The sequence below is a fragment of the Triticum urartu genome, chromosome 6A (genome assembly GCF_056163025.1).
Source record: "Triticum urartu cultivar PI428250 chromosome 6A, HENAU_Tu73, whole genome shotgun sequence".
Taxonomy (NCBI): domain Eukaryota; kingdom Viridiplantae; phylum Streptophyta; class Magnoliopsida; order Poales; family Poaceae; genus Triticum; species Triticum urartu.
This window is the reverse complement of record NC_141878.1, coordinates 442,541,254-442,558,727: the sequence shown is the minus strand read 5'-3', so window position 1 is coordinate 442,558,727 and position 17,474 is coordinate 442,541,254. Positions and strand designations below refer to the sequence as shown.

The 17,474-nt window shown below is 44.6% G+C and overlaps 1 protein-coding gene across 1 annotated transcript; it reads left to right on the top strand.

The window, feature by feature from the left end:
* Nucleotides 1–13,789: 13,789 nt before the first annotated feature.
* Nucleotides 13,790–17,069, top strand: LOC125512221 (putative WRKY transcription factor 2). Its single transcript, XM_087526859.1, has 4 exons — nucleotides 13,790–14,280; nucleotides 14,377–14,450; nucleotides 14,578–14,748; nucleotides 16,660–17,069. Exons 1-4 carry the CDS (start codon nucleotides 13,981–13,983, stop codon nucleotides 16,823–16,825), a joined length of 711 nt encoding a protein of 236 aa, XP_087382985.1. The 5' UTR covers nucleotides 13,790–13,980; the 3' UTR covers nucleotides 16,826–17,069.
* The last annotated feature ends 405 nt before the right edge of the window (nucleotides 17,070–17,474 follow it).

The window sequence follows — 17,474 nt, the reverse complement described above, 5'->3', positions numbered from 1 at the left end:
GAACTTCTGTGGCACATCAAATATATGTAGCAAGTTAATTGCATGGCCTCTGATCATTCTATGATCACCATACTTGGGCAAGAGAGTGTGCCTAAGGATCCAATTGATTGTAGGCAGCCCTGACAGCAAGTGTTTTACTGACCCAAACTGGTGAGCCTCAAGATCATCTTCAGGAATCTCCTTGTACATGTTTGCCATAGAGTTGTGATTCATCTTCTTCTTGGCATAGACATCAAAGTCATCTTCTTCTTTCTTAGGAGCATTGATCAGATTTGCCCATTCCTCAATATTTGAGTGGTACCTTGGCATCCATACTATCCTGCCATCTGGATAGAAGTGTGATGTGGAGTAGAATTGCATTATGAGCTCCTCATTCCACTTTGTGAGCTTCTGCCCGACAAAGTCTGCAACTCCACAAGCACTGAAGCTGTCAAACACACCAGGATAGTGTTCCTCATTTTCCTTGATGTACTTCCAGTCGACCCACCTCATTTCACACACTATAGGCTTCTTGTCCAACAATACTGTCTCATAGAAGTCCTGCTATTCCTTTGTGTGGAACCTGTAATCAACAACAGTCCTTCTCCTGGTAGCATATGGATCGGTCTCTCTCCATAGCCTCAACCCTGAGTCTCTCCTGATCTTCATGTTCTCATCCATAGGATGAGCATCATTGTGGTCTGGAATTTTTGGCTTCAATTTTCTCAGAACATGCTCTTCATTTCCTTCTTCTTCAGCAATAGTCTCAGGCACTGGGGCCTTGTTCTTCTCAGCTGCAGGGATGTTTCTGGTATTTCTCTTTGGTGCAGTCTTGGGCTTGGAGGCAACTTTGGGTGCTTCTTTAGGCTTTGATGAAGCAGCCCCTGTCCTGATAGCATCACCCATAAGCTTCTGGGCCTTAGGTGCTGGTGCAGCAACCTCTTCTTCCTCTTCCTCTTCAGAATCTCTCATGATTGAGGATCTCCCAAGCACTCTAGCAGTGGTCTTTTTGATCCTCTCCTTCCTCTTCTTCCCTTCTGCAGCAGCCTCTTTGGGTTGAGGTTCCAAAGATGCTTGAGAGGATGCTCTGGCCTTAGACATTGGAATTCTCTTTGCAGGAACCTTTTGCTTCATGCCTGGCTTGGTGGCAGCAGTGCTATATTCCTTCTTAACCACTTTCTTCTTGGAAGTGGCCTCATCCTCAACTGCCACATAGTCTTCATCCTCAGACTCTGAAGTTTTCTTCTTCCTTGTTCTGGTGGCAGCTTTGGGCAAGTTGCTGGGAGTGCTCATGCTACCATCATCTGAACTGCTAGAGGGACTAGTGCCCTCACTCAGGTGAACCTGCTCCTCTGACCTGTTCTGGCTGTCACACTGATCAGACATATTGCAAACACTGACAGCAGACCCTGTGAATAGATATAGATGAGATAGAGTGGATGAGCATCACAAAATGCAGAGGTTTTTGCAAAATAATGAGTCAAAAACTTAGTTTTAGTTTTCCACAGAAAGCATTTCGGATCAACCGATTTGTAAACTCGGTGATACCGAAGCAGCTGTTGGAACCTACACTAGTGAACTCGGTCAGACCGAGTCACAATTCGGTGGCACCGAGACTGCTAGGGTTTCACAAAGTCTTGAACTCGGTCACACCGATTTGCAATTCTCGGTCAGACCGAAAATTACATGTGCAATGGCCTGAGCCGAATCGGTGGTACCGAGTTCCACAACTCAGTGGGTCCGAGATGGTTTCGGCGGAAACCTAACCCTAAATTTTCAATTCAACTCTAATCTACGGAGTGTTTTGACTGGATAAGATTGTTTCAATCATGGTAAGAATCATAATGAACACAATGTGCTAGGAATCGGACGGGGATAGCACTGTGATCGAGTCCATACCCTAGTTCGGCGATGAACTCGCTACGGCGGCAACGGCGGGGAAGAATTCCGTTGACAGCGGCAGGAGGCGGCTGGCGATGAGGAGGACGATCCGGAGACCCAGGCGGCAGAGGCAGAGCGAGCTATGCGCGGGCGAAGGGGTTTCGGAGAAATTTTCAAAAAAATTCCCGTGAGTATATATAGCCCGACCCTGTCGGTGTGACCGAGTGGAACAACTCGGTGGCACCGAGATTCATAACTACAAGCAGTTACTGAAACTCGGTGTGACCGAAAGGTTCAAATCAGTTGCACCGAGATTGAAAACCTAGATCGACTTAGTGATCTCGATATGACCGAAATGGAGGAATCGGTCAGACCGAAAAACACAAAGAAGTTTTGGAAGTTTAAGTCTATGACGAATCGGGGACTCCGAGTGCTCCTCACACAGAGTGGTTCGAATCTGACTTGATCAAATTTTGTGATGTAGCATGAATAGAGTTTGAGACGAGAAAAGCATAGATAGCTAGAGAGGGTTCTTAGGCATTCTTGTCCATCCACTTGGCAAAAGAAAAGAAAACCAATCAATTAAAAAAACAAATGGATGTCCTCGAATGCATAAAATATGCAATTAACATGCTCACACAATAAAATGGCAATTGAAATATGTGGCAAAGCATGCACAACCAATTCTAGCATCTATCAAACAATTGGCGATGACTAGGTCATCTATATATGAGTATATTGACTTAGAAGTCAAATGATAACATTTGATCATAGGTCATACTCATCGTTTAAGCACAAGTGGGGTTACCACTTTTACATAAAGCATTGTTGTGTTCACACCATTAGAGTTGCTTTAGCTCAATTCTTAGAGTAAAGCTCCCCCTAGATGTGAGATCCCCCCTAAGAGGGATGAACTAACCTTGGGTTTTGTCGATGATGACTTCATGTAGATGTTGAAGATGTGGATACTCAATATTTATGTAGATCATTTGAAGCTATCCATTGGAGTGAGTTGCACTTTCAATACCTACACGGGTTAGTCCCATAAGGAACAAACAAGGATATCCATAGACATAGAGTGATGCACACACAAGATGATGTCTATGAAAGCTTTTAGGTTACCTTGTCCCTTGTCTTACCAACAAGAGGGTTTGTGACTCCTTGAACTAGTGCAAGATGTGGAAGTTGATTGCACTTGTTCTTGCCAAGATGATAAGAGTGAAGTATGTTGGCGGAGTCACCCTCAAGAACTCTCTAGTTCTTTTTCTTCGGGATCCACACCATCTTAATGGGAATCCTCGGTGTTGTAGTTGTACTTGATGAAGTGGAACTTGAAGTAGTCTTGGGAACCCACTTGACCAAGGCCTTAGGAGCTTCTTCAAATGCATCAATTTCCTCTTGAAGCTTGTCCTTGCCTTTTTTGCTTGTGGTCTTGTGGTGGAAGATTATCTTGAGCTTGTGTCCCTTTGAGAGAAGTAGGATCATACTTCTCTTGTTGAGGAACAAACTTCGTCTTGGGGTATTGATCTTCTTCCCACTCAACTCCATTGGCATTGAACTTTCGTTCAAAACCAACACCTTGATTCTTCCGGTGCCTTCCTTGCATGCGTACAATTTCCTCGAATTGCTTACTTCCGGCAAGGCTCTTGTAAACACCTTTCTCTATAATTCCCTTCAATAAGCTATTTTCTTGCTCAAGTGTAACTTGGCTAAGAGAATCATTAGTGGAATCAAGAGAACTACTAGAAGCAACAATATTGGATTTAGCATGATTATTGTTACTACTAGAGGAAGAATCTTTCTTGTTCTTGTTACTAGACTTGACTTGAGGCATGTAAGTGGATAAGAGTAAACGCTTGGCAATGTAAGAAGAACTTTTCTTACGAAGATCATCATTGATTGCTTTTAAGAACTCATGCTCTTGCTCAAGGTTGAGCTTTTCAAAGTGTAATTTCTCATGAGTCCTTAAAAGTTCTCGATGATCTCCTAAGATAGTTTCATGAGCTAACTTAAGAGTGTTTAGTTCTTTAGTTAGAGACTCAATCTTCTCCTTATCATTTTCATTCGTTTTATCTTGATTAGCATGATTAATTGACGTTTTATCATAGTATTCATCACTAGAGTTGTCAACAAGTAAATCATCATCACCTAACAAGTCATCTTCATCACTATTGAAATCAACATACTCAGGGTGTGATACCTTTGGGCCTTTAGCCATGAAGCATGTTCCAACTCCTTCATTTGGTGAGTCAAATATGTCGTAGGAGTTGGTTGTCACAAGTGCTAGACCGGCAACACCTTCATCTTGAGTATATTCGGAGTCGGAGTGATAGCTTCTCTCGGAGTGGTTGTCGGAGTCGGAGCTGGATACCCATTCACCAACATGAGCTTGATGTCTTCGTTTTGTGTAGCTCCTTGATGACTTGTCCTTTCTTTCCGAATCCTTGCTTCTCCGTGAGGGTCTTCGTTCATAACGATCATCTCAACTCCTTCTTTCTCTAGATGGTGATTCTTCTCTTCTACTTCTTCTCTTGGGAGAATCTTCTCTTCTCTTGTAGGGGGCCGTACACTCATTGGAATAGTGTCCTAGCATTCCACAATTGTAGCAGTTTCGCTCTCGACTAGAAGATCTTTTGTCATTGTAGGACCTTGACTTGGAGCTTCTCTCTTTGCTTCAGCTCTTGTAGAACTTGTTGAAGTTCTTCACCATTAAGTTCAATTCTTCATTGAAGGTTTGTTTCTCACTCGATGATGTGGGGGCTTCACATGAGGCTTTGTAAGCACCACTTGATTTGTTGTGAAGTTCCTCTTTATCCTTGAGTGACATCTCATGAGCAACAATTCTCCCGATGACTTCCGCTGACTTGAGATCTTTGTAATTTGGCATCATTTGGATCAATGTGCACATGGTATCATATTTTCCATCCAAGGCTCTTAGGATCTTCTTGATGATGAATCTATCAGTCATCTCTTCACTCCCTAAGCCAGCAATATCATTTGTGATAAGAGCAAGCCTAGAGTACATTTCAGCGACACCTTCATCATCCTTCATTTTGAACTTGTCAAGTTGACTTTGAAGCACATCTAATTTGGATCCCTTGACGGAGTCGGTACCTTCGTGCATATCAATCAAAGTATCCCAAATTTCCTTTGCATTCTCAAGACGGCTAATTTTGTTGAATTCTTCGGGGCACAATCCATTGAAGAGGATATCACAAGCTTGAGCGTTGTATTGCAGCATCTTCAACTCTTCCGTGGTAGCTTCACGGTTCGGTTCTTTCCCATCAAAGAATTCACCTTGCAAGCCAATACACACAATAGCCCAAACGGCAGGGTTATGTCCAAGAATATGCATTTTCATCTTATGCTTTCAACTAGCAAAATTAGTACCATCAAAGTAAGACCTCTACGGTGATAATTTCCCTCGCTAGACGCCATACTCTCCTAGGTTGTGAAACCAAGGCTATGACCACCAAAAGCTATGGAAATCAAAGCAAATGGAGACCAAAGCTCTGATATCACTTGTAGGATCGAAAGTATGTCTAGAGGGGGGGTGATTAGACTACTTGACCAAATAAAAATCTAGTCTTTTCCCAATTTTAGTTCTTGACAGATTTTAGCTATCTTAGCACAAGTCAAGCAATCTCCACACAATTCAAGCAAGCATGCAAAAGAGTATATGAGCAGCGGAAAGTAAAGCATGCAACTTGCAAGAATGTAAAGGGAAGGGTTTGGAGGATTCAAACGCAATTAGAGACACAGATGTTTTTGTCGTGGTTCCGATAGGTGGTGCTATCGTACATCCACATTGATGGAGACTTCAACCAACGGAGGGTAACGGTTGCGCGAGTCCACGGAGGGCTCCACCCACGAAGGGTCCACGAAGAAGCAACCTTGTCTATTCCATCACGGCCGTTGCCCACGAAGGACTTGCCTCACTAGCGGTAGATCTTCACGAAGTAGGCGATCTCCTTGACCTTACAAACTCCTTGGTTCAACTCCACAATCTTGTCGGAGGCTCCCAAGTGACACCTAGCCAATCTAGGAGACACCACTCTCCAAGAAGTAACAAATGGTGTGTTGATGATGAACTCCTTGCTCTTGTGCTTCAAATGATAGTCTCCCCAACACTCAACTCTCTCTCACAGGATTTGGATTTGGTGAAAAAAGGATTTGAGTGGAAAGCAACTTGGGGAAGGCTAGAGATCAAGATTCATATGGTTGGAATGGAATATCTTGACCTCAACACAAGTGTAGGTGGTTCTCTCTCAGAAAATGTGTGTTGGAAGTGTAGGTATGTTCTGATGTCTCTCTCCACGAATGAAGAGTGGGTGGAGGGGTATATATAGCCTCCACACAGAATCTAACCATTACACACAATTTGCCAAACTCGGTGGGACCGAATGGTTAATCTCGGTCGGACCGATTCAGCAAACCTAGTGACCGTTAGGATTTTCGGTGGGACTGAGATGCAACTCGGTAGGACCAATATGGTTAGGGTTAGGGCATAACGTAATCTCGGTGTGACCGATTACACAAACTCAGTGGGACCGATTTTGGTTATAAGCTAACCAGAGAGTTGGTCAGGTAAACTCGATGGGACCGATTCGCTCATCTCGGTGAGACCGAAATATTACAAAAGGGAAACAGAGAGTTTACATTGCAATCTCGGTGGGACCGATCGCTCATCTCGATAAGACCGAAACGTTACGAAGGGAAACAGAGAGATTACAATCCCATCTCGGTGAGACCGAGATCCCTATCGGTGAGACCGATTTGCCTAGGGTTTGTGGCAGTGGCTATGACATTTGAAACTCTGTGGCGCCGGATAGAAAGAATCGGTGGGGTCGAATTTGACTTTTGGTTTAGGTCATATGTGGATGTGGGAGAGTAGTTGAGGATTTTGGAGCATATCACTAAGCACTTTGAGCAAGCAAGCCATTAAGCAACACCTCATCCCTCCTTGATAGTATTGGCTTTTCCTATAGACTCAATGTGATCTTGGATCACTAAAATATAAAATGTAGAGTCTTGATTTTGAAGCTTGAGCCAACCTTTTTGTCCTTAGAATTTTGAGGGATCCACTTTCCTCATCCATGCCATGCCATTCATTGAGCTTTTCCTGAAATATTAATCTTGGAATAATGTTAGCTCAATGAGCTATATGTTGTTAGGAATTACCAAAACCACCTTGGGATAATTGCACTTTCATTTGTGTGTCGTCTCGTTCTGGTTTGATAATGGTTCTTAACTGAGGGAAATACTATCTGCTACTATACTATCTCACCCTTCCTCTTCAGGAAATCCCAACAACTGTGTAGAGAGCAGTAGTAGCAGGTGCTTTAAAACAAGGCAAGAGTTCTAGAATGATTTTCCACCAACATGAGCCTTCTAGTTTGTCAAGAGTTGCCCAAAGCTATAGTATTTTTCTCATATCAGCTTCATCTAAGGAAGTTCTTATTTATTAAAGAACTTATGCAGATACTTGAGGAGGAGAGAATTTTTGTGGGTGGTGACATCCAGGATACCTAAACCACATTGATTCTTTGGCCTAGAAACCCTTTCCCATGCAATCAGAGTAGGACCCTTATCCTCCATCCAAAATTTCTCCAAAGGGAATGTCTTAAATATTTATTAATTTTATTGACTACTGTCATAGGCAATACAAGAGTGCGCATGAAGAAGGTGGGCAGAGAAGAGAAAATTGATTTGATCGAAATAATTCTTCCATCATATGAAAGCATTGTAGATCACCCAGATAGCCTTCTCTCAATCCTCTGCATTATGTTTTGGCTTAGATCTTCAATTTTGGTTTAGATGTCCCATAGGTAAGTCAAGATAGGTGAAGGGAATGAGCCCTATTGGCATCCCAAAATTGATGTCAATTTGACTAGTCTTTTGGCAAGTAAATTAATTAGAACCAATACAAACCTATTGTAGTTGAGTTTTAAACCAGTATGAGCTTCAAAGTGTAATAACAGATTCTTGATTTGGCATAGTTGAGGCTCTTCAGCAGGGAGGATCACACAGTATCATCAACATACTAATAAATGGGAAATGAGGGCATGCATGAACTTGCAATGGAGCTTGAGTGATATTTGTGTGCATGACTTCATCAAAAAATGTCTAAAGGAGGTCGGAAGCCAGAACAAAGAGAAGTGGGGACAATGGATCACCTTGCCCGGCATCTCTTTTACATTGGAACTGCTTTTGAGGGATGCCATTAAGTAGGAAAGAGGAGGTGCGAGAAGAGAAGATCATTTGCATCCATAACATCCTTCTATTCCAAAACCTTTTGCCCCGAAATATCCAAAATGATATTGCGCTCAGTCAGATCAAATGCATTTTAAAAGTCTAACCTTAGTACTAGAATTTGCTTCTTGGAATGATGACATAGATGAAGATATTCAAATGTCCAGTCAAGCCAGTCCTGAGTGGTCCTTCTTTTGATAAAGCCATACTAATTAATATGAACTAGCTTAAGAATGACAGCCTGGAACCGATTGGCCAGAAAGTAATAATCTTGATGGTGCAAGAAAAGATATAGGTCTGAAGTCACTAGCAGTCATAAGGGTGTCTTCCTTTGAATCAGGGTAATATATGATGCAATGATACTATGCAAGTAAACCCTACCATGGTAAAAATCTTCAAAGAGTCTGTATAAATCCACACAAATAATGCTCCAGCAAGCTTTAATGAATGCACCATTAAATCCATCAGGCCAGAAGCCTTGTCCACCTGCATTAACCTAATAACCTCATCAATCTCATTTTCAAAAAAGGGGACTTCATGACAGTAAAGATCATCACACATTGGAATTAGAGGGTTCAGACCCAACAGGGAGGATGTTTCCATTGGAGTGCCAAGTTTATCTTTGAAAGCTCTCGAGAGCAGAGCAACTTTAGGCTGGTGGTCATGAAATTCAGTACCGGAATCATCTTTCAGAACATATATCTTATTGTGTCTATATTGTTGGTGGCTTTAGCTTGAAATAACTTTGAATTTTCATCTCGTAATGGTTGTATTTCACTACGAATTGAACGTCGGATTTTTAGCATGACAAATTATACAACCGAGAGGGGGCAATTTCCTTTAGCAAGCATGGCAAATCCTCGCCATGTTTATTTTTTTTTGCCAGGAATCACCATACTTGCTAAAAGAAATTGCTATCCTCTCATTAACATATTTTGCCATAAAAAGTTTTATTTACTATGCTTAAAAATCTGATCATTCCCGATTTTAATATATGACCTTGTCCTTCTAAAAAAAGTTGTCTATATGTTTACCTCGTCACCCATCAGGCGGGTTGGGTGGTCAAAGAAAATAGAGGGTTGGTAGAGATACGCGTTCAGAACAAGTAACCTAGATATATACCAAGAAAGAAACGAGGTGATGATTCAAGAATAGACTAGGCGCACATACGTGTGCGTTTCAGAAGACTGAAACGAGTGGCCTTCTGTGCAATGAAAAGGATATCTAACGAGCAATCACAGGGAACAAAAGGTACAATCAGTGCTATCCTGTTCGCGGAACAATCGCTGCAATAATGTCTGCCCCACCTGAAAAAGCTCTGCTGATCGACCAAAAGATTCAAAGTGGCGGCAAGTTTCTCGTTGAATCAACGCTGAAGCTGCAACCAGGAAAGCTGGCATACGAACATAATTAACCGACGATTCACGTGGGTCAATGAACGATTAATTAGTTGCATGTAACAACCGAATGCGTTGTTTTCTTCCACTGCAAATTTGCCAAAGCATGTTAGCAACACCGCTGCCCTTCCTGGACACGCTCCTACCTAATCTGCAATGGTTCCGTCAGGAAGGAATGCTTCTTTGCTTTGGGCTATTTGGAACAGTGGAAACGAAAATAGACAGGTGAATATGGGATTGAGATCCAGTGACATGCCATGAGCATGTCACCGGTAAACAGTATGGTGACAATGGCCATGTTACGCGGTGACATGCTGTGGGCATGTCACTGAATCCCTGTCCGCGAATATGGTTTCATGTGTATCCGTATGAATATTAAATTTTTCAATACTAGAGAACTAACTAAAAATCAGAATTTTTTAGTTATGTATGATGCTTTATGAAGGAATGACAAGCAAGGTACTACCTTACTATTCGGTAGTGAAGAAACTACAATCCAACCTTGCTACTCCTTGAAAAAGTGTTTTTAAAATACAATTCAATTTTGTCATTTTCCTCAAAATACCACGGATATTATTTCTTCGTGAAACTTCATATGCGAGTATACTAGTTGACCATGTATATTACCCAAAAAAATCAATTTTTTAACCTTTTCTAGTATTATTTTCAAATTTACTATTCATAAGGAGTTCCCATGGAACCATGTTCCACAAATCCATATCCCACCAGAAATGCATACATCATTAAAGGAATTCAGCCCAATCTTGACGATGTAGGAGAAAACTAGAAAGGCATCAAAGGGAAATCACTTGGACCAAAAGTTCGTCCCAACGCACCCACCCCCCCTCGCGTGCCTCCTCCTCTTCTCCCTCCCTCACCGGACAAAGCCCGTCGACACAGGCGGCGGTGGTGTCCACTTGCCTTCTTGGGACGCAACTCTAGTGTGGGTCGTGCGGTCAAGCTAGGATGCGGCGCTAGGTGCCGGGCGTGGTGGCATGCCGGAGCAGTACTGCGACATCGGTGTGACGTCGTGTAACGCATGACATGGTGGTGGTGCGGGTTGGGTGTTGGGGAACGTAGTAATTTCAAAAAATTTCCTACGCACACGCAAGATCATGGTGATGCATAGCAACGAGAGGGGAGAGTGTGATCTACGTACCTTTGTAGATCGAGAACGGAAGCGTTTGGTTGATGTAGTCGTACGTCTCCACGGCCCGACCGATCAAGCACCGAAACTACGGCACCTCCGAGTTCTAGCACACGTTCAGCTCGATGACGATCCCCGGACTCCGATCCAGCAAAGTGTCGGGGAAGAGTTCCGTCAGCACGACGGCGTGGTGACGATCTTGATGCAGTACCGTCGCAGGGCTTCGCCTAAGCACCGCTACAATATTATCGAGGACTATGGTGGAAGGGGGCACCGCACACGACTAAGAATATGATCACGTGGATCAACTTGTGTGTCAAGGGGTGCCCCCTGCCCCCGTATATAAAGGATCAAGGGGAGGAGGCCGGCCGGCCCTCTATGGCGCGCCAAGGAGGAGTCCTCCTCCTAGTAGGAGTAGGACTCCTACTAGGAGGGGGAAAGAAGTGGGGAGGGAGAGGGAAAGGGGGGCGCCGCCCCCCCTCTCCTAGTCCAATTCGGACCAGGGGAGGAGGCGCGCGGCCCACCTTTGGCTGCCCCTCTCTCTCCACTAAGGCCCATATGGCCCATTACTTCTCCCGGGGGGGTTCCGGTAACCCTCCGGCTCTCCGGTTTTCTCCGAAATCACCCGGAACACTTCCGGTGTTCGAATAAAGCCGTCCAATATATCAATCTTTATGTCTCGACCATTCCGAGACTCCTCGTTATGTCCGTGATCACATCCGGGACTCCGAACTAACTTCGGTACATCAAAACTCATAAACTCATAATATAACTGTCATCGAAACCTTAAGCGTGCGGACCCTACGGGTTCGAGAACAATGTAGACATGACCGAGACACGTCTCCGGTCAATAACCAATAGCGGAACCTGGATGCTCATATTGGCTCCTACATATTCTACGAAGATCTTTATCGGTCAGACCGCATAACAACATACGTTGTTCCCTTTGTCATCGGTATGTTACTTGCCCGAGATTCGATCGTCGGTATCTCAATACCTAGTTCAATCTCGTTACCGGCAAGTCTCTTTACTCGTTCCGTAATACATCATCTCGCAACTAACTCATTAGTTGCAATGCTTGCAAGGCTTATGTGATGTGCATTACCGAGAGGGCCCAGAGATACCTCTCCGACAATCGGAGTGACAAATCCTAATCTGGAAATACGCCAACCCAACATGTACCTTTGGAGACACCTGTAGAGCACCTTTATAATCACCCATTTACGTTGTGACGTTTGGTAGCACACAAAGTGTTCCTCCGGCAAACGGGAGTTGCATAATCTCATAGTCATAGGAACATGTATAAGTCATGAAGAAAACAATAGCAACATACTAAACGATCGGGTGCTAAGCTAATGGAATGGGTCATGTCAATCAGATCATTCACCTAATGATGTGATCTCGTTAATCAAATAACAACTCCTTGTTCATGGTTAGGAAACATAACCATCTTTGATTAACGAGCTAGTCAAGTAGAGGCATACTAGTGACACTCTGTTTGTCTATGTATTCACACATGTATTATGTTTCCGGTTAATACAATTCTAGCATGAATAATAAACATTTATCATGATATAAGGAAATAAATAATAACTTTATTATTGCCTATAGGGCATATTTCCTTCATTGGGGATCGGGGATGGCGACGCAACTGGTTGTGAGGCGGCTTGGTTAAATCTGGCCCTGCAACGACGCGGGCCATGGGCGGCTGCCTTTGTCGTGGCCATCTTGGCTGGCGGAGGTGGCGGTGCAGTGGTGGTTGTTCGGCTCCCCCTCCTCCTCTGCTCATGGTGTGCTCGGATCTGCAGCTGGAGGCGAGCCTTGGATGTGGGGAACGACTACTCGACGCGTTGCGCACCCATGGATGGACGGAGGTGGCAGGGGCGTTATGGTGAGGGGGGCCGGGGTGTCTCTCGGCATTGCCGTCGCCATGATTTGGTGGTGACAACGGCTCTGGTCCCTGGTTTGTGTGGCGGGGTTTCTGCGGTGTTACTTGCAGCCGCCGCCGACCTTGCCCACTGCCCAGTTCCGGCCCGCTGGGCCTCCTTCTTGCCAAAGGGATCGTTTTGGGGTCGAAGGAGGGGCCTTCCACTACCCCACCCTCAAAAAAAGGTGGGGCCTTCTACCCCTTTACCGATTGGCGGCATCTGTAGACAGTGGCAAAGCTGGTGGGTGGTCTTGCATGTCAGGGCATCGACCCTGGTGGTTGGAGACACGATACTCGTGGGAGGGGCGCACGGCTCAGGTGCTGGCGACCAACGTGTGGTGGTGTTGGTGCGGCAACCTGTCCATACCACATTTTGGGAGCGGTAAGGGTTAGCCGGGGTGAACTTTTTTTCAAGCTTTGGCCAGGCCAACGGTGGTGGCGCCCATGGGCGTTGTCGCCTTGAAGGCATCGTCATGGCTGCTCATTTCCCTTTGAGGCACTCTGGGTGAAAACCATGATCCTGTGGATTGGGCGGTGGCGACGCTTCGACGTCGTGTCTTTTTTGAAGGCGCCGCTTTGGAGGCCCTGTCTTGTTGATGTTCGGCTTCATCTCCTCGCGGTGACTCTTTCATAGTCGAGGGCTCCTTCGACCTCTAGTGGTGCTATATTTTCTATGTCGTTTTTGTGGAGTCATTTGGAGCGATGTAGGCGTTCTTTAGCACCTTTGTATCCGGCTTTGTATGTGTGTGTTGTGTGTTTGTATAATTGTATCCACTGGGTTATATGTTGGTCGTTGCTTTATCTATAAAGCGGGGTGAAATCCACCGACTTCCAGTCATGGATGGTTAGTTTCATGTAGGTTTTCTCTGAGATTTCTTCTCTGTTTTTGTATGTACAGCTGTAACAGAACACTTTTTTTTCTTTTAGAAAGGATGATAACCCTGGCCTATGTGACAAAACAAAATATAAAGGCATGCGGTAGCTAGAATGCTACTGTTTTACGTAAGAAAAATAATAATAAAAGGCATCTGTGTATTGAGCTAGAAAGTCATACCCGATATCTAGCTAAGAGGTGGTGAATTAGCAGCCAGTAGCTAGCTATCAAGAAGGCAAACAGCTGCTACTGAAGTAAGTACTGTACCCACGACACAACTTGAGCCAAAAAGGCCCTTTAAAAGGGGGCAGCTTAGACCAGCGCCCAGAGCACCATAGCCCACCACTTCAAACCTAGAGACATCAACCCTATCAGAATTTGACACGAAAAAATAAGAGAGAGAGGTCTCTCAGGAGAGAGAGAGAGAGAGAGAGAGAGAGAGAGAGAGAGAGAGATTGACAAGTCTATCTCAAGAATTCTGTGCCCCCAAGAACCACCTTGTGTTCAGTACGCCACGATCTACATGCATATATGCATGGATCAAGGGAGCCAATTGGGGATGGCTTACTGTCTTCCTAACCTCAGTGTGCCAGATCACTACTACACCACACCTGTTCCTCTTTCTCCACTTCAACTACCCTTCCATCCCAAGCCTCTCCAGATGCCATTCGACCAGGAAGAAGCCTTGATGCTCTCTTCTGACCATTGTGGGCTATACCCGCTGCCGGCGCTTCCGCTCGGCAGCGGCCACTCCGCCGGCGCGCCTGCCATCGTCTGCGAGAAGCCCACGGTCGGTTTCATGCCTAATATTGGAGCTGAGGAGGTATGCTCTTTGCTAGCTTCATAATCATATATAGAGAATTACAAAGATGATCAATTACATATTGATGCCTTTAATTTGATGTCTCTTCCTGATCAGGTGGGCACGTCGGTGACGGCAAGAGTTGGCTATGAGGGTGCCACTGCCTGTAATGGTTATTCTAGTAATACATGGTATGTGAGTCAGTGAGCGAGAGCATGTTACGGGATGCGTTTGTACCTAGCTAATGTTGCTATGTTCATGAGATTTAACTGCATGTTTAGCGTTTGATGCCATTGTGGTGTGCGTGTGAGCGTACAGGTGGAGGGGCTCGACGATGTTGGCGGGGGAGAAGGGGAAGATGAAGGTGAGGAGGAAGATGAGGGAGCCGAGGTTTTGCTTCCAGACCAGAAGCGACGTGGATGTACTTGACGATGGCTACAAGTGGAGGAAATACGGGCAGAAGGTTGTCAAGAACAGTCTGCATCCCAGGTACTTCGGTTCTATAAGCAATTAAGAACCCTAACCTATTTCCATTTTTACCTGTTATCTATGAACTCCTGAAGAACTTTGCCCGTGTCTCTGCTATTTTCTACGAACTCCTCATGACCTTTGCCCGTCTCTGCTAGGATCGAGTACAAGCTCGTACAGATTGTTTGAAAGGGTCAGTTTTATGTGGTAGTGGTAGGTTAATCTTTTGCCTTGAGAGCTAGCAGCTTCAGAAGTAACTAGGTTAGAGAGATATCGATCTATTTGCTTCAGTTAATGATCTATTTGCTTCAATTAAATTGTGGCTAACAGATCCAGGGGGGACCTGATTTGAGATTAATTAGCCTGCAACAATACCGCAGTACGTAGTACGTGCAAGCTGTTTTTATGGGTACATATCTGAGAATACTTAATAGCCTGATGTACTCTGAGCGCAAAGTAATATACATGAAACACGCTCTCAACATAGAATAAAGAAAGTTCTCTTTTTTTTAACACGGTACAAATGCAAGCGTTCATACATACACGCATACACTCATCGCCATGAACGCACAGGCGCACACCCTATCCCTATGAGCACCTTCGAGAGACCGAGATGACATATCATCTTGAGATTTACGAAGTCACCGTAGGCGCCTCGTCGTCGACGGAAACGTCCCCTCCTATTAAAAGTGCTTCGCCGGAAATCTTGAAATAAATCCAGGAATAATGCGAGCATCAGGACTTGAACGCTTGCAGGCTGGGGATACCACTGTTCCTCTAACAATCCAACCACAAGTTGGTTCGTTAAAGGAAGTTCTCTTAATTTGTGGTTTTGAGGTATACTTCATAAGAAAAAAAATGCTTTCATTGGATACACAGGCGCTTAACTAGTCCATACATATAGTTCAGTTGTTTCGAATCACCTGGGTCTCGATCGTGTGCTTCTTCAGATAAATACAGAAGGCCTAAGAGAGTTCTCTTCTATTATCTGAAAAAAAGAATCTTCCAAACCATCTACCGGTGCTAATTTATTCTTATTAGACTAGTAGAACGGGTGAACTAAGGAGTACTTATTGTCACACAGTAAAGTTTCTAAAAGAACAGCAGGGGCGTGTGGAAAGGCAGTGGCATTATGACAGAGGAGATTGTAGAAGGGATATCATCTTGCACACGAACAAATATATGGCTGAGAAGTAGCATGCGATAAAGCTGCACGGATCACTAGCGGTGGTATATATAATTTAGGCACCTCTACCTAGCTATATATATATATGCATATATACCGAAAAAAGCTCTCGTGTATATATATGCATATACACGAGACAAAATGAGATACTTCATTGTATCTATGTTTAAAGTTAGTTTTCAACTAGTGTGTCCCATTCATTAAACATGTTTGGTTCATGGAGTACTAACTGTTATCTATATATGCATCTAGAAATTTTATATTCTTTTCCAAATTACAACGCATTATTTTCCCACGTTTTATACTGATTTCATAGTTGTTATCCTTTGATCAATGTAGCAAAAGAAGAATAGAAAAAAAAATCGTGATAGGGCAAATACTACTAGGATATAGTAGACGCCCATGCATGCATTGCCTCCTGCATATATGCGTCAGGACAAATGGAACGGACATTTTAAGATGATTGTGCTTCTTCAAAGAGTCTGAGACTTCAGACGACAGCTAGCTAGGTCAGTCAGTGCGCCATATATAGGTCTGGCAGCTTGGTTTTCAGCAAACTGTGTACTGGCTAATGATTTGTCTGCTCTGCTGAAGAATAGATATATTCTGATCTCCTTTAGAAGTGGTTCTGGAGTAGTAGTAGTACTACCACCTAAAGCGGGGCACATATACCCCATAGTGTAAACATCATAGTAAAAAAACACATCATGCATACTGTAAACATTTTGTTGGCCTTGGCCATGCAGGAGCTACTTCAGGTGCACGCACAGCAACTGCCGCGTGAAGAAGCGCGTGGAGCGGCTGTCGACGGACTGCCGCATGGTGATCACCACGTACGAGGGCCGCCACACGCACCCCCCCTGCGACGACAACTCCTCCTCCTCCGGCGACAACACCACCACCTGCTTCTGATCACCTGCTCCGATCCGTCCATCGTAGCCATGCAAGTGCTCGATCGATCGAGCGAGCGAGCAAAGTGCATCCACCGATCCACTTTTTGATCGATCGATCCGCTCCTTATATTTTGAAGGGTGAACGATGAGACGGCTCCTTATACTTGTACGATCGATGTACTGCAGATATATGTTCACTCGATCTATGCACGTACCAGTACTGCATGTGCATGCATGCATGCATTTCTTTCCCGTAGGCAATAGAGATACTAGTACTGTACTTTCTATGTACGAGTATCTGTGCATGTGATGGACTTAGCTACACTAACGCGTGGTAGCAGCAGCAGCGCGCAGCAACTACTCAAACCGGTGCCCACTGTGCATGCGCAGGTGATCTGGCCGGGCGTATGCATGCATGCGCTAATGTACACTGCGCAGACGGCCGGGCCTGACACAACATGTACACGCGAAGGAGTTACAGAGACGACGGTGTGCACATCAGGCATGCATGCTAATGATTGCGCAACGTGCCACAGCTGTGGCGCCGAAACGAACACGGGCTCCCGACCAAAACCGCCATTAATTCCGGCGTTGTATCCTCAGGCTCATCAGGATGAGATTCAGAGGTTACTCCATCACAGGTCAAAGCAGCGGTCACGCAGCGTGAA